General features: G+C 42.7%; 1 protein-coding gene across 3 annotated transcripts in view; it reads right to left on the bottom strand.

Moving 5' to 3' along the window:
• Positions 1-7,270: 7,270 nt before the first annotated feature.
• Positions 7,271-25,427, bottom strand: part of MTCH2 (mitochondrial carrier 2) — a 25,298-nt gene continuing 7,141 nt past the window's right edge. Inside the window, exons 6-13 of one of the 3 annotated variants that reach the window (XM_014458544.2) lie at positions 23,877-23,934; positions 23,346-23,397; positions 22,858-22,917; positions 21,900-21,993; positions 20,904-20,951; positions 19,907-19,974; positions 17,427-17,502; positions 7,271-9,282 (exon numbers count right to left, since the gene is read on the bottom strand). In XM_014458544.2, coding sequence (XP_014314030.1) covers positions 9,232-9,282; positions 17,427-17,502; positions 19,907-19,974; positions 20,904-20,951; positions 21,900-21,993; positions 22,858-22,917; positions 23,346-23,397; positions 23,877-23,934 — 507 coding nt within the window. In that variant the 3' untranslated portion in view covers positions 7,271-9,231. Of the gene's footprint in view, positions 9,283-12,874; positions 13,469-14,598; positions 14,960-17,426; positions 17,503-19,906; positions 19,975-20,903; positions 20,952-21,899; positions 21,994-22,857; positions 22,918-23,345; positions 23,398-23,876; positions 23,935-25,427 lie in introns of those variants that run through there. The other 2 variants (XM_023756599.1, XM_023756598.1) reach the window with 2 other exon arrangements.

The following is a 25,427-nucleotide window of genomic DNA, read 5'->3' as shown; positions in this document are numbered from 1 at the left end:
TGGTGGGAGCCTCTCCTGCCTCCTCAGCAGCGCTAAGGATGTCCGACTGCAGTTTAGGCCTGTTCCCCGCTGGCAAGTGGACATCCCCTGAGGGCTGCCGGGCTGCCAGAGGGATGTCTGATTGCCATCTTAGGCCCAAACCCCCGGGGAGCGGGCCTAAGCCAACAGGTGGTAATCCCCTGAGGGGTCCCAGACTGCGAGAGGGCACAGGCCGGGCTGAGGGGGCCTCCCCTCCCCCCCGAGTGCACAAATTTTTGTGCACCGGGCCTCTAGTATATATAATAATAGACAAACATGGTAATTGACCATACCTTTGCTATGCCTCTCATTGGCTAATCAGCGAGATATGCAAATTAACCGCCAACAAAGATGGTGGCCGGCAGCCACGGAGCTGGAGCGAGCTGGAGGCTTGCTTGCTCCAGTGGTGGAGGAAGCCAAGGTTCCCCACCTACCGAAGCCTGCTCTAAGCTGCACTCAAAGCAACAAAGTTTCAATTATAGAAGGTAAATAAACCCCAGATACCTGCTTTCAGCCGGCTGTGACCACGGAGCTGGAGTGAGCAAGAGGCTTGCTTGCTCCAGTCATGAAGGAAGCCAGCCTGCCAACGGCTCTGAGCTCCACTCAAAAGCAACAAAGTTTCAATTATAGAAGGTAAATAAACCCCAGATACCTGCTTCTAGTCGCCATTGCCACGGAGCTGGAGCGAATAAAAAAAAAAAAAAAAAAGTAAAGGCTGGGAGCTTCAGTTGCCAGGGGGCTTGGTCAGTCTGAAAACAGCCATCAGCCCCTCACCCAGGCAGGCCAGGCACCCCAGTGGGGACCCCCACCCTGAAGGGGGTTTGGGCAGCCTGAAAACCACCATCAGCCCCTCACCAAGGCTGGCCAGGCACCCCAGTGGGGACCCCCACCCTGAAGGGGGTTTGGGCAGCCTGCAAACAGCCATCAGCCCCTCACCCAGGCTGGCCAGGCACCCCAGTGGGGACCCCCATCCTGAAGGGAGTTTGGGCAGCCTGAAAACAGCCATCAGCCCCTCACCAAGGCTGGCTGGACTGGGGAAGGCAGGAAACTGACCTCTGGCAGCCTCAACCCTTCTGAGGGCCATCAGCCATCAGCCCCTCACCCAGGCTGGCCAGGCACCCCAGCAGGACCCCCACCCTGATCCAGGACACCCTTCAGGGCAAACCAGTCGGCCCCCACCTGTGCACCAGGCCTCTATTCTATATAATAACAGGGTAATATGCAAATTGACCCTAACAGCAGAATGACTGGGAATGACTGGTCACTATGACACACACTGACCACCAAGGGGCAGACGCTCAATGCAGAAGCTGCCCCCTGGTGGTCAGTGCGCTCCCACAGGGGAGCTCTGCTCAGCCACAAGCCAGGCTAATGGCTGCCAGTACAGTGGTGGGTGGTGGGAGCCTCTCCCACCTCCTCAGCAGCCCTAAGGATGTCCGACTGCAGCTTAGGTCTGCTCCCTGCTAGCAAGTGGACATCCCCTGAGGGCTGCTGGGCTGCCAGAGGGATGTCTGACTGCCAGCTTGGGCCCAATCCCCCAGGGAGCGGGCCTAAAGCAGCAGGTGGACATCCTCCAAGGGGTCCCAGACTGCAAGAGGTCATAGGCCGGGCTGAGGGACCCCCCCCACCAAGTGCACAAATTTTTGTGCACCAGGCCTCTAGTCTATATATATAAAAGCCTAAGCAACTGTTACAACCGGTTTGACTGGTCACTATGATGCGCACTGACCACCAGGGGGCAGACGTGCAATGCAGGAGCTGCCCCCTGGTGGTCAGTGTGCTTCCACAACCAACCTTCCTCATCCAGCCAATCTCCTGTGGTCCCCCCCTCTGGCCAGCCAGCCAATTGGGACTGGGGGAGATGGCCCTGACTGGCCCCAATTGCCGGCCAGGCTGAGGGACCCCATGCATGCACGAAGTCGTGCAGCGGGCCTCTAGTTTCTAAATAATGGTGAGGCCAGCTGGTGTGGCTTAGTGGTTGAGCATTGACCTATGAACCAGGAAGGACGTCATGGTTAGACTCCAGGTCAGGGCACATGCCCGGGTTGTGGGCTTGATCCACAGTAGGGGGCATGCAGGAGGCAGCCAATCAATGATTCTCTCTCATTATAGATAGTTCTATTCTTTTTTTTTCATCATAGATGTTTCTATCTCTTCCTCCCTCTCCTTTTCTCTCTGAAATCAATAAAAATATTTTAAAAAATAATGGTGAGGACCTGACCTAGTGAGATGGATGACCCAGTCAAAGGTAAGACTCATTCTAGCCGAAACCGGTTTGGCTCAGTGGATAGAGCGTCGGCCTGCGGACTGAAAGGTCCCGGGTTCGATCCCGGTCAAGGGCATGTACGTTGGTTGCGGGCACACCCCCAGCAGGAGATGTGCAGGAGGCAGCTGGTCCATGTTTCTCTCTCATTGATGTTTCTAACTCTCTATCCCTCTCTCTTCCTCTCTATAAATAATCAATAAAATATATTTAAAAAAAAAAAAGACTCATTCTAAAGGGGTGCAGGTGACATTGTGGGGGTTTGGGAACTGCACGCTCAGGTCAGGAGGGAAGGGTTTTCCAGGGATGATGTGGCAGGTGAGGTGTGTGGCTTAAATGCTGAGCTAAGGAGCTCAGTTTATCCTGCAGCAGAGGGGAGAGTGCTCAGAGCTGTGTTGTAAGACACTCTGGCTGCAGAGTGAAGGACTGACAGGACAGAAGAGTGGAGAGGAGGGAGACAATACTGTGTTCAGATGGATCTGAACTGCGCAGGGCTAGTAAGATAGGCAAAGGGAAGAGACAGATGGGAGAGAGGCTGAGAAGAGAGATGCAGATTGACAGGGTGCCGCATAAACTCACAATTTTTTTTTTTTTTTTTTTTACACCAAGCAACGTACATGGTTGCTTTTTCGCTAAATTTTTAAAATATATTTTTATTGATTTCGGAGAGGAAGGGAGGATAGAGAGATAGAAACATCAATGATGAGAGAGAATCATTGATTGGCTGCCTCCTGCACGCCCCCTACTGCGGATCAAGCCCACATGTGCCCTTGACCAGAATCGCACCTGGGACCCTTCAGTCCACAGGCTGATGCTCTATCCATTGCGCCAAACCAGCAAGGGCACAAACCCACAATTTAATTAGCTTCCTGGTTTGCCAGGGGATTACAGGGGAATTAACAGACCTCAGAGTCTAGGGACCGTGCTGGGAGGTGAAGGGAAGTTAATGAGAGACAACAACATGCCCCAGGGAGAAATGAGAGCAGAGGAGGAGTCAGCCAAGCAAAGATGCTGGCAGGAGAAACAGATGTCAGGGTGCCGAGTCTCTGCCTTCCTTGGAGATTTCAGACCTCCAGGGGAGAAAATGGTCAGAGCTCCCAGGTCAGCTTCTGGCCTGATGGGCCGGGTTCCAATTCCCCTGAGTAGTGGGAGGGGAAAGCTGGGAGTGGCTTCCAGGATCAAGGTCCCAACTCTCCCTTGGCCTTTTCCCAGAGGGGAACTGAACACCACCCCACCCCCCACCCCACCCCCGCTTTCTGCAGATGGGGAGGTTGAGGCCAGGGGTGGGAAGTGACCTGCTTATGACCAGATGTGGCAAACTGCATTTTCCAAGGACAGCTGTGGCAGCATCTCTCCCCACTTCTTACACTGTGACCTTAGGAGAATTTCGGTTCAGTCATAAAAGGTGATATTGTGTCTCTTTCTGGAAACTCTCCCACTTGGAACCCAGCCACCATGCTTGAGAAAGCCCAGGCCACCTGGAAAGTATAGATGTTGTGGCCAACAGCCCCAGTCAGGACCAGCTATTTAACTGGCAAGATCCAGTGCAGAATGAAAATGCAGGCCTCTTATTCAAAAATTAAGAATTTAAGTGGTGACAACAGGGCATTAAACCTAAGTGTGGGGCCTGGTGCAGCTGCACAAGTTATACCCCAAGAACTGTCCCTGATCCCAGCTGAGGTTCCAGCATCAATTGCTCACAATACGGGTGAGGAAGCCTTCAAGATGGCTCGGGGCACAGCCACTGTCTGATTGCAACTGCACAAGGGACCATGAAGAGGAATCACATAGCTGAACCCAGTGGCCTCCAGACTCGTACTGAGAAAAATCAACTGATGATTTGTAAAAAATTCCTGAGGAAGAACTTTGAACTATAGCATATATTCCAGAAGTCAAAAAAATGATGGATATGTATTTTATTATACAGCTTAAAAGGAAAACAGCTCCCTGACAGTGTGGTTCAGTTGGTTGGGTGTCAGTCCATGCACTGAAAGGTTTCTGGTTCAATTCCTGGTCAGGGCACATACCCAAGTTGTGGGCTGGATCCCTGTAGGGAGTGTGCAGGAGGCAGCCAATTGATGGTTCGCTCTCACATTGATGTTTCTCTCTTTCTTTGCCTCTCTAAAAATCTTTTAAAAAAGAAAAAAAGGAAAACATGGCAGAAACAAAATAAAAAGACAAACTACAAACTGGAAAACATTTGTAACGCATATCACAAAATTTCTTTAATATACAAAGAGCTCTAAGAAAGACAATTCAGTAGAAAAATGGGTAAAGGATATAGACAATAAAAAAGTATTAGAATAAGAAAGTTACATTAAGATGCCATTATTTTTTTACCCCTCAGGTTGTCAAAGAGCAATAAAATGTATAACACAATCTGTTGGTAAGGAGGTGGAAAAACTGACACTCATACATTGTTAGTGGTCACAACTGGACAATATCTACCAAATTTAAAATGTGTATACCCTTTCACTCAGTGATTCTACTTCTCAGACAGCTCTTCTTCAGATACATGCCAACACATTTGAAATAAGTTACTCATTCATTGAAGCATTGTTTATAATAGCAGAACACTGGAAATGATCTATAGGTCCAGCAATCGAGGGCCCATTAAATAAATTCCGGCACATATATACAGAATACTGTGCATCCTTTACAAAAGAATGAGGAGTCATTTTGAATAATGATATGAAATAATCTCTAAGATTTACTGATCAGTGAAAAACAAGATGTACAGCATGCTGCCCTTTATGTAAAAAAAGAAAAAGAAAGCATGCATTTGCTTTTATGTGCATTGAATACATCTCAGAGGATCTACTAGAAACTGTTAACAGCAGGTGCCTCCTGGGAAGAGAAATGGTTATGGGGGAGAGACACACTTTTCACTGTTTCACCCTTTTGTACCTAAAATAAAAATGGGTGGGGAGAACCACTATCTTTTTAAGCAGCTGCTCCATTCCTATTGGCTTCTATTCAACCTGAGGCCGGTTGAAAGCCCTCAGCCTTTTCCCGTATGCATCGCTGTCAAGCCAAACTTCCTTCCTTCTATGCTTACGCAGCTGGTTAAAAAGAAAAACCTAAATGCAGGTCTTCACACTTTTTGGGGGGGGGGACAAAGGGAAGCTCAAGAAATGACCAAAGGAGGCCATTTTTATTCTTTTCAAAGAAACAATAAATTTGTGAGAAATTGACAAGACAAAAGAAACTAGGTTTGGGTGCTTAATTAGTGAAGAATCTGAGAATTTGAGCTTAGGGCAGTAAATTAGTAAAGAAGTAACAAGGTTTGTTTATACTGTCTTCGGTCACTTAACAACAGGAATACATTCTGAGAAATGTGTCCTTAAGAGATTTTGTCATTGTACAAACATCATAAAATGTTACACAAACCTAGATGGTATGAATGGCTATTGCTAGGCTACAAACCTGTACAGCATGTTACTGTACTGGATACTGTAGGCAATTGTAACACAATGGCATCTGCATTTCACTTCTTTTAAATTCACCCTGTAGGTTTCAGCCACTGTTTCAAGATGCTTTAGAATCTTGATTCAGACAAGTATCAGCGTTTGCTCTCAGTAAGTGGTGCCATCTGCAGACATGGTGATGTGGCAGGCACTGGTAAGTACTGAGCTGACCAAGTGCAGAGCCTGCAGAGCCCCGAAGCATGGAACTTAAGGCTTGTCTCCAGATATGCATCACCTGGACAACCAACTGGGGGAGAGGTGTGAATCCAGCTGATCTCTGAGATCAGTTTTCCCAGTTGTCTCCTCAATCGGAGGCATTCAATGTCCAACGGGAAACAAGGTACACTATGTTCAAGGACTTTTCCTAGTGGCCTTCCAAATAAATAATAATTAATTGTGGTTGGTATTATTTACTGTGTCTGTTCTTAGTGAAGGTACCGATTATTTTTCTAGGTCAGGGGTGGGCAAACTTTTTGACTCGAGGGCCACAATGGGTTCTTAAACTGGACCGGAGGGCCGGAACAAAAGCATGGATGGAGTGTTTGTGTGAACTAATATAAATTCAAAGTAAACATCATTACATAAAAGGGTACGGTCTTTTTTTTTTTTTTAGTTTTATTCATTTCAAACGGGCCGGATCCGGCCCGTGGGCCATAGTTTGCCCACGGCTGTTCTAGGTGTTCTCAAACTCTGTTTAATATTGCATTCTAGAATAAATTTGGGGGGGATTTACCTCAAATGTGCCCACCTAGAGTTTCCAGAATCTATTTTTTCCTGTCTTCTGAATATCAGGACATCTGCAGCCATCCTGCACTGTGCTCCCTTTCCTTTTATCAGCTACACTGGCAAGGGTTCTCAGATGTTACCTGCAAAGGTATTTCGGCATCTTGGGATTTGCATCTCATTTTAAATGGCTAGGTGCCTAGGTTTTTTTCTTCCCATCTCTTTTATTTGGGGTTTCAATTTCCTCTAAACCTTGTATTGCTTTACTCATTCCAGTTCAGAAATGCTTTTCCTCAGGGGACAATGAAGAAATCTGTTTCCAACAAAGGCCAGCCTGACACCTCATCTGAGGGATCCTTTCCTCTGTTTATTCCTTAGTCTGAACATAACCGACATTTTCACTTTCTACATCCTTTCCAAGTCTCAATGTATCAGGGACTTCACGGGTTCAGCTCCATCCCTGCCTTTTAATTTTCGAGCTTGTCAGGTGCTCTCTGCAGAGCCACATTGGTTTCTTTGGCGCTCCCTGTCCCAGGTCTTTCTGCTAGTGGGCTGTCCCCACTGCCTATTGTAGAGCTTCCTGTCTCTCCTGTGCCACATCCCCACTTCAAGTCTCTAAGTGTGGGATCCTAATTTTTCTCTGAATTTTTAAAATTAACCCAGCCGGTGTGGCTCAGCGGTTGAGCATCGACCTATGAGCCAGGTGGTCATGGTTCAATTCCCGGCCCGGGTTGTGGGCTCAATCCTCAGTAGGAGGCAGCTGATTGATGATTATCTCTCATCATTGATATTTCTCTCTCTCTCTCCCCCCCTCCCTTCCTGTCTCTGAGATCACTAAAAACATAGTTAAATAATTTTGTTTTTCAAATTATTTCCTAGGATGTTTTATTCATCCATCCATTCCATGCCCCACATGCCCTCTTTCTTGATTTGACTTTCTCCTGTGGTTCCTGTTACACCCACAGCACCAGGAGGCAATTCTTGCCTATGGTCACAGGAAGGTTGTGGCAGGAGCTCCATGGTAGTTGTTTTTCCCACTGAGAGAGGACCCTGTCCCTGATGCATGTGAAGGATTTGTCGCTCAGCAGGTAGCTGTGGGGACTCTGGTGGCCAGGGCAGAGGCCGTCTGCCAGCCCAGTGCCATCCTGCCCTCAGAGCACGGCTGGGCAGTTGAAGGTGAGCTCCCACAGGGACAGAGCTTCCAAGAGCTCATCTTTCAGTCTCACCAAAGGCTCCATGTCTGGCCCCCACCCCCCCCATGTGCTGTGGTGCAAAGCATGCAGGCTTTGCTGTCAAACACCCAGGTGTGTCTGAATTCTTGCTCTGCCCCTTACTAACAAGTTGTTTTATGAGCCATGCTGCTCCAGCTCAAAGTATAAGGTTCCAGTGGGGCTGACCCTGGATCCTGACCCCTTCAGCTGTGCCTGAGACTCAGGTCTGGCCAGTCGAGTACGCCAGAGTACTGAATGGCTTGCAGATGGACCTGTATTTGAGGCCAGAGTCCTCCAGGAGCTTCCCTAAGAGATATTAGCTCATTCTCTGGAATAACAAGGCCTAAGAAGCCAACACGCCATTTGGCATGTTGCTGCCACATGGAATGAGCCTGCCTGAGGGAAACTAGGCAGAGGTAGGCAGACCCATGGGATGAAGATGGGAGTCCTGATGCCTTTGCTTGAACCAGTGGATTAACCACTGGCCATTTCTGCTACGTGAGCCAATAAATTCTTTTTTTTTTTAGGCCGGTTTGTTGGGTTTCTGACCATGCAACCATAATATACAATGTTGACCCTTTTATTGTTATAAAATCACGAGTTCCTGTCCATCAAGTTTCAACTCCTTAAATCTGTTCCCCTATTTTAATGCAGAAAAACAGTAGGACTCAATACATGTGCACAGCATATTAGGAATTCCCCAGGCTTGCAGGCCTGGGTCTGAATCCTGGCTTTGTCATTCATCAGCCTTGGGCAAATCTATCAGTAAAGTAGGGGTGATACTGCTTACCAGTAAATGGCTGTTTTATGGGTTGGAGCTAATGAATATATGGGCAGGACATGTAGTAGGCCACCAACAAATACTCTATTATTAGGTGGTAAGTAGATTTGTTATTTCAATAGCTTTTACTCTGCACAGTTGTCTATACATGATGAATCCATTTAGTTTTCCCACTCTTTCCAGGTCACACCTCTTAGCCACCATGGTTTCCAGGTTTATCATGGCCATAAACAAGGAGAGAGCAGGAATCAAAGACTTTGAGAGGAAGATGGAAGATGAAGAGGTGGACAGGAATTTCAAAGCTCAAATGGAGATGGAATTAGCCTTGTTTGACACATTTGCAGAACTTTACACCCACTTTCTATTCATAAATATCTTGCAAGGCTTCAGTGGAAGATAAACACAGAGAGCAACTACTGGTGAGGTACAGAGGCGCAGAGCAGCGGAGGTTGTAGAATTGGGACTGTATGGCTTGGGCTCGGGGTGTAAAGATTTAGGACGCTAGGGCAAGAAGTCTTAAGAAATGCGGGTCAGAAATATCTTACCCCTGGCCGGAAGCTTGCACAGGCAGACAGTTGTAGCTGTCCTCCAGACCTTGTCATCCGGCAGAGCTCCAGCTTATCTACTGCCTACTGTGCCACGCTGATGGCAGGAAGACAAGATAACAGGCTGCTGCAACAGCTGAGCAGAGATGATCCACCAAGACAGTGGGGATGGAGGGAACATGACAAATCCAAGAGGCATTTCTGAGAACCTAGCAGCGACTTCTTAGAAGTAGAGGGAAGGGTGGGAGGACTCAGTCATCTCCAGGGTGTTTAGCTTGGGAAACAGGGTGATAATTAAGTGTTTAATAAAGTTTGTGGATGCAATTACCACTGCAAACTTAGGGAGAAGGTTAGGATATAATTCAATTTCAGGGTCCTGAAGGACATCCATTTATTCACAAACATTTACTAAGTCCTATGTGACAGTTACTGTTTTGGGTGCGAATTATTCAAATGAGCTTCAAATACAGCGTTGAAGAGATGCAATTCCACTCTTCAGCCTCCATCACCTCCATGACTTTGCCCACATTATCTGTACTTGTCAGATATCCTCTCCTCTTCTTAGATAACAGCTGTCACATACCAAATTTTTTCTCAGATACTATATTAAATTCAATAATCCAATAAGCCCAGCTGGTGTGGCTCAATAAGTGAGCATTAATCTATGAACCAGGAGGTCATGGCTCGATTCTGTCAGGGCACATGCCTGGGTTGTGGGCTCGATCCCCAGTAGGGGCTGTGCAGGAGGCAGCCAATCAATGATTCTCTCTCATCGATGTTTCTCTTTCCCTTTCTGAAATAAAAATATATTTTAAAAAATACTCCAATAAGATAATTGCGCCGAAACCGGTTTGGCTCAGTGGATAGAGCGTCGGCCTGCGGACTGAAAGTTCCCAGGTTCGATTTCGGTCAAGGGCATGTACCTTCGTAGCGGGCATATCCCCAGTAGGAGATGTGCAGGAGGCAGCTGATCGATGTTTCTCTCTCATCGATGTTTCTAACTCTCTATCTCTCTCCCTTCCTCTCTGTAAAAAATCAAAAAAAAAAAAAAAAAAAAAGATAATTGCTCTCATTTAGAGGTGAGGAGCTTGCCCGAGGTATCACAGCTACTAAGTGAGCTGGAAATGGTTCCCATCTCACCATCTTGCTCCCTAGTATCCTATCCTTCATGAAGTCTTCCCCATGTTCTCCCAATGGGATATGAGCTTCCCCTCTTGGGAGCCCATGGTGCTTGGTTTCAGCAGCTCCTGGCACACACTGCCTTGTACCATAGTCACCACAGCGTGTCTCCAGAACTCAGTGTCTGTCCTTTTTCAGTGCACCAGGCTTTGTTCTACATATGGTTCCGTTTAATCCTCCCACCATTCCTCCTTTTTGTACTTATCACACCACATCCCTCCCTCAGGGCACAGTAAGTGCCAGGGAGGACAGGGAGAGATTTACTGCACGCTGTACATTCTCCCCTGACCCGACCACAGGACTTTGCCTCGGCTACACATTTAATAACGGAGGGCTGCACTTATAAACTCTAAAGTTTAAGTCCCTTGGGGGGAGGAAAGGCATGAAATACCAAATTCCAGTGGGAGGTGCACAGTATGCAGTGAGGTGTGGCTGTTGTTTCCATTTTCACCTTCTCTTTTCATTTTTAGCCAAAGGACATTCTCCCCAGTCTTTTTGACGCCAGGAGGGCAGGGCCCCAGACTGGATAGAAAGTGAGTAGGTACAATTCTGTTTCTTGTCCTTATTTGACCTTTAGCTCCTCATGCTAGTCTGTCTGGAAACAAGCTGCAATACCAAGTAGATTTTCCGTGGAAATGTGGCATGACCAGAGAACATTCTTCTGGCTGCCTTAGTGAGCAGGAATTGGTGTAGAAAACTTCCTCTTACCCACTGTCATTGTGTAGACTTTGGGAGGGGTGGGGCTTGTTTCAGTATTTGCCCTTCCTCTCAGGAAGCTGGTCTTTTTTAAAATATATTTTATTGATTTTTCACAGAGAGGAATGGAGAGTTAGAAACATCGATCAGCTGCCTCCTACACACTCCCCACTGGGGATGTGCCCGCAACCAAGGTACATGCCCTTGACCAGACTCGAACCTGGGACCTTTGAGTCTGTAGGCTGATGCTCTATCCACTGAGCCAAACCGGTTAGGGCTGGTGAGTCTTGAATAGCACCTCCAGGTCACGTTTCTTTTTCTCAACCTGTTCTCTTTGACACTCTCTAAAGCCCTGTTCTCCAACCACATTTTGGAGGGTGATAGTGACCTGAATCTATTTGAAAATACTCTTTTTCAGGGCCGTAGTAAGTTGGGTCAACTGTGGTTTTAAAATTTGCCTAATTGGTCCCACACTGGAGATTTGGGCCTGGATTGCAGAGGAATGCACTATGAGAGCAAGGCAAAATGGGCTTTCCAAGATTTCAGCTCGTGGCCATGAATCACGGAAGACTAGTACAGTGTGTGGGAGCCTCCCCAAGACATCTCTTTAGGCAGCAGACAGATGAGGAAGCTGATTCTTAGGGACAAAGTTTGTTGGAAGGAAAACACTCAGTTGTTTTAGAAATTTAATCAGTCACCGTCAAAAATATTCTGAAAAGAAGGCATTGGTTGGTGGCAGAACCACCTTTCATTTGCAAATTTCCCCTTAAGACAAAAATCAGAGTGCAAGATGATCTCAAGTCTGAAGAGACAATAGGATGTGGGGCCAATGGGGGTGGGGGTAATGAGATGTCACATGTGACATTCTTAGGTACCCGAAAAATCTCTGCAAAGGAGATAAACACTCATCTTTGTCTATATTTAAAAAACAAAAAACTCCAAGATTAAATTACTATGGCATTTAGAAAGGCAGCCTGAATAAAGCCCCCTAATATACAAGGATGTTCTAGAAAAATCCATCAAAGGAGCTGACACATAGATCACTTTGAAGAAATGTTATCCTCCAAAAGCGGTAGAAATCCAAATAAGAAGGACTGATAGTACTCCTATAGAGTAAATCCTAATTATATAAGAACTTTGCTTTCCAGCTGCATAAACCATCGTAACAGTCTAGGTGGGCCATGGCAATCGTATCTATTTTCAGTTACTTCACCTGTTTATCACTCTGCTGAGGCAAGAACTATGTATTTGCTGATTTAAGACCATTCTGCTCTCTGTCCTAGGGGAGGCCTGTTCTTCAGTTCACTGCTTTCACTAAGAGCTGGGCCTTTTTCTTCAGATGGATGACTTACTTACCATTTGGTTCATTTGGCTGATTTTTTCCCTCAGCCTCCATGAAGCAGTAAATAGACCTTACAATTTGAAACTCGGGTTTGAATGCAGCTTTGAAACCTGCTCTGCAGTTTTGAATGAGTAATTTAATCTGAATCTCATTTTCTTTATTTCCACCAAAGATTATGAGAAAACTTATGCAACAGGCTTGGCAGTTATTACTTCCCAAAGCTCTCTCTTCCTGCTCCCTCACCTTAGACTGACCAACTGCATGTACTGCTGCTCCTTGATCAGCTAGTTTCTCTATAAAGTCCAGTGTTTCAGGGGGCCTGTCTAAAAGGGCTAAATGCAATTATTTTCACAGAATTTCACATCAGAGAGAAGTAATGCCCTGCTGGGTGAGCCTTACACTTGGTTTTGGATGTAGTTTCCATTTTTTCAGTTCAGTCTATACTGTAATTACGGGACCTGGGGGAGGGGAGTTTGAAGCAAATACCTTCAAACTAGGATTATGAGTGAGAGACTTCACAAGGAGATCGCACAAGAGCTGATTCTTACTATAGAGGACAAATGTCAATGGGAGAGGGAAAGGAAGACAGTTCTAAAGTAGATCACAACAAAGCCAACGTATGTTCAGGTAACAGTAAGAAGCTGGAATGTAGGGTTATGTTTAAAGTTTATTTCATTGTAAGGTTGCTTTTACAACCACCCCAAAAGTTCCAGGAAACCCCTCATTCTTTTCTTCATTTAATCAAGGCTTCAATGACCATCACACTCCCTAGAGGGGGATATTTCCTGGCACTTTTGCTCAGCACTGCCAAAGCAAAGCACTTGCCCAGTGTCACGGGTGCGGTTTACTAGATAACCCTCATCTAACTCTATATTACACATATAATGAGTCAGTTCATTATTTTTACATATGTATCTTAAGAGTACCTTTGAATTTACTAGCCCCTGAATAAAGTTCAGACTTTTTATTCTATGAATAGCCTTTAAACTTAATGAGGAACATAGGAATAGCACCCTTATCGGACCTATTGCTTGGATGTAATCAGATTGCCTAGACTAGTACTTAGAACAATTCCAGGCCTTGGTGAAATATTTTAGCAGCCCAACTTGCACAGGCAAAACCAGAGTCTTGGCGCCCTCTGGTGGTAGAATGGTCCTTACAGTCAGACTCAACTAGGAAGAGGCAGGCGTGTATGAGCACAGAAGCCACAGGATAATAAACATGGCACATTTTCCTAGATCATCTTTACTTGAAGATTTTTTTTGGGGAAAAAGATGGGTAATGCAAAACATTTTTATATTAAAACAAATGCATATAATATTGAATAGAATATAAAATTTACATTACTTTTTAAGACAAAGTAAGAGACATCAAAGACATTTCAAGGTAAGCTACTCATGAGCTTCAGGCTGATTCCTAAACCCTGGGGAAGGAGAGACCTGCATGCTCAGTCGGATATCCTGGGGGCTGCTGCTTTCATAGAGAAATCTGAGAAGCAGCAAATTAAGTGCTTACTCATTTGGCAACATCCTAGTGGGTTATTTAAATAAGTAAAACAACATGCTTTCTCATCTTGGAGCATTTTAACCTGCTTTTAAAAGTCCTGAGTAAATAGAAGCTTTATGCTTGAGTTGAAATTCATTGCCTCCTAAAATGATTTTTCCCTTCTATAAATGCTGTTAACATGCCTAACTGAGGGTATGACATGCGAGGTGGTCAATATCCTAAGAACCCTGTGGACTGCATCACCTGATATGAAGTTACAAGTACACTTTCCAAGGGTGTCATAAGGAATGAAAAACAAACTACTCACCTTCTGCAACAAAAAGGAAACAAAACAAAAACTGAAGAACAAGAGTATATACAATTAGAACTATGTAATGATGTCATTTAGGGACTGGAAAACACTTAGCTTTTAGAGAAGGGGCTACTGCTGCAGCATTTGCTTTTCATATTTTAAATAACAAGAATTTCTTTTGGGGGGAAAAAGCCAGTATGCTTCTTTTCCAAATCTTGCTTATTCTCTATAATTGTCTTTTTTTTTTTCTGTTGACAACAATTTATTACTTTGCAATAACAGACTGAAGGTGTGGATGCTTCATGTAGAGATTTTGTAGGGTGATTTAGCAATGGATTGTCCCTTTTATGAAGTATGAGAGACAGGATTAATAAAAAATGCTTAGAAGCATATAATGGGAGGCAAATTCTGGAGGATACTGCTGAGTTTTTAGGGTGTACTAAAGAAAGGTCATTCATGACCTCCCATACAGTTTGCCTTACTATTCTGAAATTTTACAGTATTTATCTTTCTTCTTGGGACTGTACTCTTCATTTTACAAAGCCTTGAATTAAGACCAAATCACATGACAATAGTTAGGAAAATGCAACTTTTTTTCCCTGTTTAAGTAAAATAAAGAGTCTGGAGCAAAAATGTTCAATTTCAGAATAACTAAAGGGGGAATATTAGTGGTAAATTATGCTGTGCTGGGAAAAAGAACAAAAAAAAAGGCAGACACCAAATACCTCCATTTTCCCAAGATTAAATGATTATTAAAAAAGCGTGCCACACTGTATAGAAATCAACATTCTCTCCCATAATTCTGTGCATCTGGGACTATAGAAATGTCACTGTCCCTGTCCCACATCTTCAAATTAACATTCTCAGGTCACAACAATAAGTCTTCCCAAAGGGGACCTTCCGGAAAAACAAGCTATTTCCTCGGCTCATATTTCCCTGGAAAACAAATAAATACAAATAAAATCTAGTGTGAAGATGAGATCAGCCAGTCCAAATCAGTAGAGATCCTTCTAGACATGTTTCTAGGAGATGTAACTAAGCAGCTAGGACAAAACCAATGATCACTAAGAGTAGCAATTTGTACTTTCTGACTCATGCTAAGCGTTTGTGGAACTAACTCCAATTTTGCCACATAGATAAGGCAAAAAATTTCTTACTTATTTAGACAAAATTCCCAGTTTGGACTCTGGCTCTGACACTTGTTGGCTGGGCTATAAAATGAATCACTACATATAGAGTGCTGAGAACAGTCTTAACAGTCAGTAAGTGCTAGCTTTTATTCATTTTTAAAAATACATGTCTTTATTGATTTTTAGATAGAGAGGAAGGGAGAGAAAGAGATAAAAACATCAATGATGAGAGAGAATCATTGATCGGCTGCCTCCTGCACGGGGATCTAGCCTGTAAACTGGGCATGTGCCCTGACAGGGAATCGAACTGTGACCTCCTGGTTCAGAGGTCAACACTCAACCACTGAGCCACACTGGCCAGGTGCTTTTATTTATTTTTTAATGGAATGGTCAGGTCTCTAGGAAGTGGTTATACAATCTTATAATTAAATTAGTAATGTGTGAATTTAACTGAGTAGACTGTGAAGTTAGATAGCCTTCACATAGATCCCACTCTCCCAAATATAGGTCGTGTAACCTTGAGTTACATAATTGGTGTTATTTAACTGTTCAAAATCCCAGTTTTTCCCATATGTAAAGTAGGATGATAGAAAATGGTTATTTTGCCCAGCCAGTGTGGCTCACTTAGTTGAGCATCATCCGATGCACCAAGAGGTCACACATTCAATTCCTGGTCAGGACACATGCCTGCATTGTGGGTTCCATCCCCAGTAGAGGGCATGCAGGAGGCAGCAGATCTATGATACTCTCTCATCATTGATGTTTCTCTCTCTCTCCCTTTCTCCCTACTTCTCTCTGAAATTAATAAAAATATATTTAAAGGTGGTAAAAAATACATACATATATATATTTAAAAATAAAATTATAATAAAAACATAAAGAAAAAAAAAGGCCCTAGCTGGTTTGGCGCAGTGGATAGAGCATTGGCCTGCGGACTGAAGGGTCTCAGGTTCGATTCTGATAAAGGGCACATGTCTGGGGTTGTGGGCTCGATCCCCAGTGTGGGGTGAGCAGGAGGCAGCCGATCAATGATTCTCTCTCATCATTGATGTTTCTACCTCTCTCTCCCCCTCTTCTTTCCTCTCTGAAATCAATAAAAATACATATTTAAAAATAAAAAATAAATAAAAAAAAGAATTCTAGCCTGGATTCAGGAGGGGCTTGTTGTGTATGCACACTGAGCATAAACAACTGCAGTAGTACTGAGCTTTATGAACAAAGGCCTTTCTCATATGTATCACTAGTGCTATAATATAATGAAACAAAGAGTTTCTTCATATATTTTCTTCTACAATCCTATAAAAAGTGCTACCCACTTGCCCTGGCTGGTATGGCTTAGTGGGTTGGACCATTATCCTGAGCACTGAAAGGCTTCAGGTTTGATTCCTATTGGGGACACCTATGTGAGGCAACCAATTGATGTTTCTATCACACATCAGTGTTTCTCTCTCTCCCCTCCTTTCTCTAAACTTAGTAAAAAAAAAACATTTTTGGGTAAGGATTGAAAAAAAAAGTGCTTCTACTCAAAAACAGCTTTAAACTGATGGCAATTTTAAGTGGTCCTGTGTTAAATTTAGCATACAGCCATCCATTACTTTGGTTCCTAATAAAACTTTGCCTAGAGTGATAAGGAATTTTTGGTTGCAGATGATATATCTCACAGCAATAACAAACAATAAATTGGAGTCAAAACAAAATGATTCACTAACATATTTAGGAGACATAACTAAATGACTAGGACAAAACTGGGACTAAGTCTCTAGCAGTAAGAGACCAGGTCTATCAACATCATTGTGAACAAATAATGACATAAACAACTTCTCATTTCTCCGTTTACTCCCACCACACTGTGAGAAAACACTTGAATACATAAGGAGATTCTGTGAAGTTACAAAAAGGTGAAGTGAGGAAAAAAATCTGAAATCAAGGCTATCATTTTCACAACCAGGATAAGCGTTTACCCAGAGCCCATTTGTAATTTGAATGTGATCACTCAAAAGGCATCTGGATCACATCTAGGGATTCCTGCTTCTTCATTACCCCTGCTGATTTCTAAGCAGCACATTTTACTACTATGCCAGATGACATATGGAACACTGTCAAGGGCACAGTGATTGGTAGCTAAAAGGTAAGCTACAAGAATTAACCTGGGATCCCAGAAACATTATTTAAGAAAACAAACAAGAACAAAATAAAGTAAAATATATGGAGGAGGGGGTGTGTGAAGGGGGGAAGAATAGGGGCAAGAGAGGAAGAGAGAAAGAGAGAAGTACCTCTTTTTGTAGCATGCTCCAGCAGTCTATCCAAGAAGTATATATTGGGGAGTAAGGAGGGCACCCACCAGCAAGCCTGAAATAGAAATAAAGATGAGCCATTCAAGTTAATATTCACAAAACATTCTCTCAAGAGTCCAGTAAATCTTTGTCAAAACATTCTTCTGCCTAGAAGTTTCTCTGAGAGGCAATTTTAGTTCTAATAAATTTCCCTTATATTTATGTTTTGAAATCAACGAATAAACTTCAGTTATGTATTTTCTAAAACATCTAGGTTTTTAATTTGTGGAGATATGAAATTCTAAAACACATCAATTATATAACTAAAGAGTAGGAAAATGGGATTTAAAAACTAAGTGGTGTTTAAAAGCACCTAACGAGGGAACAGTGGCTCTCTTTTCCTCCCTGGCTGCCTGAAGATCAACCTTCATCATGAATGACACAGGAACTGTATGGATCAGGAAGTTAATGACCAACAGACTACTTCAGCGGAAGCAAATGGTCATTGATGTCCTTCACCCTGGAAAGGCAACAGTACCCAAGACAGAAATTTGGGAAAAACTAGCCAAAATGTGTAAGACCACACCTGATGTCACCTTTGTGTTTGGATTCAGAACCTACTTTGGTGGTGGTAAGACCACTGGCTTTGGCATGATTTATGATTCCTTGGATTACGCAGAGAAAAATGAACCCACATATAGACTTGCAAAACATGGCCTAAATGAGAAGACGATGACCTCAAGAAAACAGAAAGGAACGCAAGAACAGAATGAAGAAAGTCAAGGGGACTGCAAAGGCCAATGTTGGTGTTGGCTAAAAGAAGGAGTAAAGGTTCTGCAGGACTTTATCTGTGGTGACTGTGCAGATTTTTCATGAAAAGATTAATAAACTAAACTTTTATGTGAGGGAAAAAAAAGGCACCTAAGTATGACAATGGATATAACAGTGGTGACTACATGCTCTTACTCACGTATAATCACTTCCTCTCCAAAAATTATAAGGAATAAACACACTTAACTCGTCCTTCAAGTATGCTTTGGGCTAAAATATGGCAGCTACTCTACAAATCAAAGCAAACAGAATGTAACATGATATGAAATACTAGAGGCCTGATGCACAAAATTCATGCAGTGGTAGGCCTTCCTTCTCCTGGCTGCCAGCACCCAGGACTGGGCTTCCCTCCCGGATCGATCACTCCCCCCACCCCAGGCAGAGGGAGGCCCTGCCTACCTGCCGCAGCGCTACAGGCCGGGTAGCCTGGGCCTCCCTCTTTGGGGTGATCGCGGAGCCCCCTGATCAATTGCCCTGCAGAGGGTGGCCTGGGTCTCTCTTTGCGGGGCGATCGTGGAGCGATGGCGGGGCCCCCTGACCAATCGCATTGCACCCGCCTTGGCTGTCCTGGCACCAGTGTGTGTCATAGTGTGGTCGTCCAGACGGTTGTTCTGCTGTTTGGCTGTTTGGTTGATTTGCATATTATGCTTTTATTATTATAGAAAATTATTATAGATGACAACTGTGCTCAAAACTCCATACAGCTTTCCAGTTGCTATCTTGTTGGAAAACAATGACATACACGTCCAATGGTATATTGTATCAAGTACTGTATTAGAACAGAGTTCTCCTGAACCGAATCAAGAGGCAAAACCTGTTTCAACTTGGTATGGTCACCTGGCATCTAGAAGCATGAACTCAATGGTGTCCAGCACCACACCACACCTATCCTTCCTGACCAATACACTGAAAGGTTAAGAAACTTTCCATGGACCAAATTCCCCATTTTTCTTTCTTTAAAACTCACTTTCTCCTAGGAAAAACAGGTACAGGTTGTCATTCAATCCCTGATATACCTGTTGTAACTTTCAAGAAAAAGAGGATAAAGATTTAAAATAATGGAAAGATGTAAAAATAGAATAATTTGGTAATTATCCAGTCCTTTTCAGAATAGGACCTATAATGGCAAGTGCATATTATATTTAAGGACTTGAGAAACATTATCTATGCTTTCCCTATTCCAAAAAAAGAATATGAGGTGGCCACTTATAATAATATAAACTAGAGGCCTGATGCATAAAATTTGTGCAAGAGTAGGCCTTCCTTCCTGTGGCTGCTGGCATCGGCTTCCCTTCAGCAGGCACCTGGAATCTGGACTGGCTTCCCTCGGGCTGCCCGCAGGCACCAGGGGCCCAGGCTGGCTTCCCTCGGACCGCCTGCAGGCCCGGGCTGACATGTAAGCCTGGCTTCCCTCCGGCCCCAGCTTTGTCAGGAAGGACATCTGGAAGATGTCTGGTCTAATTAGCATACTACCCTTTTATTATTATAGATTAATGCCACTGCTGATACATGGGACATACAGAGAAAAAAAATTGGAAATCTAGGAATAGCATCAACTGTACTTTTCTCCCTGACATTTCCACCAGGACCACTCTGCCCATCAAGCACACAGCAGCCAACTACCAGGAGAAGAAATGCAAAGCACTTACCCACAGTTGTTGACAGCCATGAGATTAGAGACAAGCACAAAGGGATAGGTCAACATACTGGCAAAAAACTGTAAAACAGTAAAACAATAGCTAAGTTATTAGGTCATCAGTCTCCTTTCTTCTCTTCTTTCTTCTCCCTTAAAAACCTAGCGCCTCTGTGGTCAAATACTCCAATACTGGCTTTGCTTTTTCAGTATTCCAGGAAAGACTAAATGACAAATTTTCAGCTTGAGATGCTTCCTTCTCTTAATATACCACTATAGCTAACATTTTAATAAAGGCCAGAAGAATTCTCTTATTTTGGTGATTGAGGCCTCATTCAAGTAAAACTGAACTACAGTATTTAAGAGAAAAAGCAGATATAACTAAATACAATTTCAAAATAAGAAAACATGCTCGGCCAGTGTGCTCAGGGGTTGAGCATTGACATATGAACCAGGAGGTTAACAGTTTGATTCCCAGTCAGGGCACATGCTCAAGTTGTGGGCTCAATCTCAAATGTGGGGCATGCAGGAGGCAGCCAATCAATGATTCTCTCTCATCATTCATGTTTCTATCTGGCCCTCTCCCTTCCTCTCTGAAATCAATAAATATATATTTTTTTAAAAAGGGAAGAAAACATGAGTAGCCTTCCAAAGACAATGAAAATGACTTCAGAAGTCAACTACTGGAAGGCTCCATATGACTAAAGTGGGTGCCTTCTCCACGGTAAGATCAACGGGCTGCAGGGAGAAGCAGCCCCGAGAATCAGGGAAAGCTGTCATGAGAATGCCCACATCCCTCTCCTGAAAGCTCAACACCAAACCACATGGGCTCATTATCACTGGTACTGTTATGTAGGAACTCTGGGCTATTCTTAGCTCTGCCAAACATTAACAAATCTGACTTTTCTGGAAACATCTGGTTGCTTTAAAGCAGTGATAATACAGGCCAAATTAAAAAACACACACACACAAAATTCCTAGGTTAAAAGGATTTAAAAAAAACAGCAACTCACTCCTGTGACAGCTTGGGAATAACTCTTCATTTCATTCATGGTAGAAACCTAAAACAGGAAGGAAGCCTTTATTAGGATGAATAATGAGATGAAGTTGATATTAACAGCTACTTGTCCCCAACCATATCCATATATTCTATCTCTAAATTATCAGTCTGACAGCTTGAAAATTTATTTTGAGCATGAAAACATAAAATACTGATTATGAACATAAAAAGATAGTGGTCAAAATGAGGAATTTGATTCAAAATTAGTAGACATATTCACAGTAGATGAATTTATAAGATGGCTTAGGAACCAATGTAACAGCTTGAGGATTTCAAAAGAAAATGAGATTCGTAACCTTTCCCCATGTCCTAGAAATACAATCTCCAGAAATTCCTTTTACAGTATACCTCTAGGTGCACCCAGCTGTGTCCCAGATGCTTTGGAGACCAGGCTCTGTACTCAAGAAGCTTACAGCATGGATTTAGTCCTATCCCTGGGTCTGTTCTATTTTCCACCATGTGAGGGACTGCTTGTGTACAAAGAGGCCCACAACTGCTGGAGTGGAGGAAACATTACTTCTAGGAAAGGCCGACTCCCCAAACCTTCCAGACTGAGGTTTCTAGAAAGCCCAATACAGAAGCTACCTTAACATTTCAGATTAGGTAAAACACACTGAATAACTACAAAACAGTACTGCTTCATGGTGGCCTCCACAATTAGCTATCAATAAAGAAGTGATCTCCTTGCAGCAGAGACAGGGATAAATCTCTTGGGCTTACTCTGCTACACCGAGGACTTCTAAGGTACATTTCTCTATGGTAAATAGTATGGGTCATGGTAAATAGTATGGGTCATTCCGTGAGCCTTTGAAAACTTGACTGATGTTTAGCTACATAATGATGAGTCTGGCACATAATAAACTGCCATCTTACTTTTTAAAGCTAACCTAGCCGCCGAGCGAATACAATAAAGTCAGCACTAGCACATCTCATCAAGGTCACAACCTACCCCACTGTCCAGTGCATAGGTATTGACGAGGTAGGCCAGTGAGTTACAGAGCCACAAAGAAATGATGTCACCTAGGAGGCGAGGAATAAGACCCCTACATGGAGAAACAATAAAAATAATAATTAAGAAGTGTGATCAATAAAAAGATAATCCAAACACTTCCCAAAGAATTAGAGATTTCAAAACATTCTAGAGAATGGAAAAGACATCGAATACCAGAACCTAGCCCTCATTCTAGTTGATACAACTGTCCTTGAAGCTAATCTCTAATGACTTTCATTCCTATTTTTAAAATGCAGGTCAGCCATACTCCTTTAATCTATGGTCAATGGCTCACCTTACTATTAACAACTACTTTGGAGAAGAGACTTAAATACTGTTTTTGCTAAACTATATTTTATATTCAAAGTTGGCAGGGCAAAAGATGAAAAAAATCACAAAATGAAAATGATCCAAACACAGGTACAAGTAAGAGACATAAAAAACCCATGTTTTGAGTCTCAGTGATCTTTGTGGGGGAGTATGGAATAGTGGGACAAATATTAGTCTACAGACTGAAGACCAGACTCAAATGTCACATCTAACACATCAGCTATATGACCAGCATCAAATGAACCTCCCAGAGCATCCATTTTAAAATATATATATCTAAAATGAGAATAATATGGCTGTTCTGCCCATTTCCCAGAGTACTTATGACACATGAATAAAATCAATTATGTAGAAACACTGAAAATTAAAAAAGGACTATTTACTTAATAATGCAGTTTTTACTATTAATTAAAAAAAGAGGGTAGCAATCTTAAGTTCTTTCAAAGTAAATTCAAGGGAATTGATACACCCTTGCAAAAACGTATTCTCTCAGGATACACATTAGATGATTTCCCCTTTTTTCAAAAATTAATTTTCCTTATTTCCACTTACAAAAATCACACACACAAATCAGCAATTTACTCACGCAAAAAATCCTATCATGCCCTCTTCCCGATAGATGGTTACTATGGAGTCACAAAGTCCACTAGGTACAGAGGAAAGAAAGGTAAAATACATTAAGATTCCTTTCAAGCTATTTTTTAAATATCCAATTATCATTTCTCACATGGTCAAAATCTCCCCTCCCCCACACCCCCACTTTTATCACTCTCACTCTGCAAAGGCGGTTGATTTTGGGCACAGAACTGAAGGTATTACTACCTAAGGATATTGTCACATGGAGCGAGTGTGAATTTTGGCTTCAGTGGCTCTGTAACTTATGAGGTCCCAGGTAGGCTCCTAAACCTGCCTGGGCCATTTTCTACTATTTTCTCGTTTTTATGCAGATCAAATGATATAAGGTATATGAACTGTTCTATAAACACTAAGGCAACATAACAATGTAAAGCAGTATTATTTTAATACATTGGTTTCAATAGATTTCCTTGAATACTTAAAAACAAAAACACTTACCAGTACTTGGATTCTCTGCCAATGAATTGTACCATGGATCTCAGAGTGATCACTACAGAACACAGAGAAAAAAAAATTTTTTAAACTACACTGAGATAAATTTTGATAGCCCTGAAAAAAAAAAAAAAAGGTTTTCCCACATAAAGCCACTTTGCTTTCTGAATAAATTAGATAAAAGCCAAAACATGAAGCATACAAAAACATGCAGGCAAGGCACTTTACTGAAATCCCATGCCAACCATCTAAGCCAGCAGTTCTCAACCTGTGGGTCGCGACACCTTTGGCGGTCGAATGACCCTTTCACAGGGGTCGCCTAAGACCATCCTGCATATCAGATATTTACATTACGATTCATAACAGTAGCAACATTACAGTTATGAAGTAGCAACGAAAATAATTTTATGGTTGGGTCACAACATGAGGAACTGTATTTAAAGGGCCAGAAGGTTGAGAACCACTGACTAAGCAGTCAGGAGAGATCATGTTATAGAAGAGAAGAAATCAGATTTCAGTTATCAATTGCAAACATACCATGGAAGGGATGTGTGATGAGGGTAGCAGCAGAACGAGCCATCATCTCTCGTGTTGTCTAGAAACAATCAACACACACTTCTGAAATCTAAATAAATGACACTCAAATTCCTGTGAGAAGTAATGTGGGTGGATATTGTAGAATAAGAAAGTGAGCGACCAGCACCCCTGCCCTGAAGACAGGAAGAATAAGTAGTTTAAATAGTTACAATATAACACACCATCACTGTATCATACCTTTCATTCATGGATTTCAATGTTTAGTTACTGCTTAAAGTTTCTCGGCAAAGATTTATTATCCTCTCAATTTTTCAGACAAGAAAAACAGAAGTAAAGAAACAGGGAGGGCCTGGCCATTGTGGCTCAGTGGTGGATCGTCAACCTATGAAACAGGAGGTCACGGTTTGATTAGTGGTCAGGGCACATGCCTGGGTTGTGGGCTCAATCCCCAGTGTGGGATGTGCAGGAGGCAGCCGATCGATGATTCTCTCTCATCACTGATGTTTCTATCTCTCTCTCCCACTTCCTTCCTCTCTGAAATCAATAAAATAAAAATAAATAAATAAAATAAAGAAACAGGGAGAGTCAACAGCAGTCACTGAGCTGGAATAAAACTATGAGGCCTGTATTCAGATTATTAAGTGGCTCTCTCATTGTGAGTGATTTCAGAGACTGATAACTATGCTAGACAAATGTGAGGCTCAATTTTATCTGTACCAACATCTCTGGGAGAACAAAACTTTGATTTGTGTTTTTTTTTTACCACAACCCTATAACCCTGCAGTATCTTAGAGCTGCTATATTTATCCTAGTTTATCTTTCTTTTTACAGGACTCCATATAAAGGTAGTAAAGAAAGCTAAATTACAATACTTGGAGGCAGTTATACACAGACCAGGTCAGTTATTTATTTTTGCATGTAAACATTATCTTCAGTCACTAAGTTAGGACATTCCTCACTCCTATTCCGGCGGTAATACTGAAAGGATCCTATGAGACACGATGGGTAACTAAAGCTAAGAAAAGACCAAATGCCCATTAATACATTTATCTCTACTTTTAAGGCAATTCACTCCAAAGAAAACCAAGTTGATTCATCTGACGTCTAGACCTAAAGTAAGGTTTGTTTTGGAATATATATTTTAGACGGCAGCATTTACTAGAAAATTGTGATCTTACTAAAGACAATTAGACAATGTAAAGACTAAGAAATAAGAGTAGTTATGAAAGCCATAAATATTATGTCAGGAATGAAACAGACTCCAATGGCAGAGTCTAAGAGTGGGAAATGGGTCATGAGGAATCTTCCAAAGTCAGAATAATGTTGTAAAAGCATTTCTGGATATATAATATCCAACACACAAAGGGCCTGGCCACTATTTTAACATCTCTGTACCAGAGAATTGTAACTCTACTCTTTTAGTAGAAACCTCTTCAATTTTAAAGATGAAATGAGTGGCAAAATTAAGTTTCCTTGAAATGTACATATTCGAAACAGCACACAATACTTTTCTTCTCTCTCTTTTTAAATATTATATATATATATATATAT

Source organism: Myotis lucifugus, unplaced genomic scaffold (genome assembly GCF_000147115.1).
Source record: "Myotis lucifugus unplaced genomic scaffold, Myoluc2.0 scaffold_97, whole genome shotgun sequence".
NCBI lineage: Eukaryota > Metazoa > Chordata > Mammalia > Chiroptera > Vespertilionidae > Myotis > Myotis lucifugus.
Note: the sequence above shows the minus strand (reverse complement) of the source record. Positions and strands in the feature narration are given on the sequence as shown.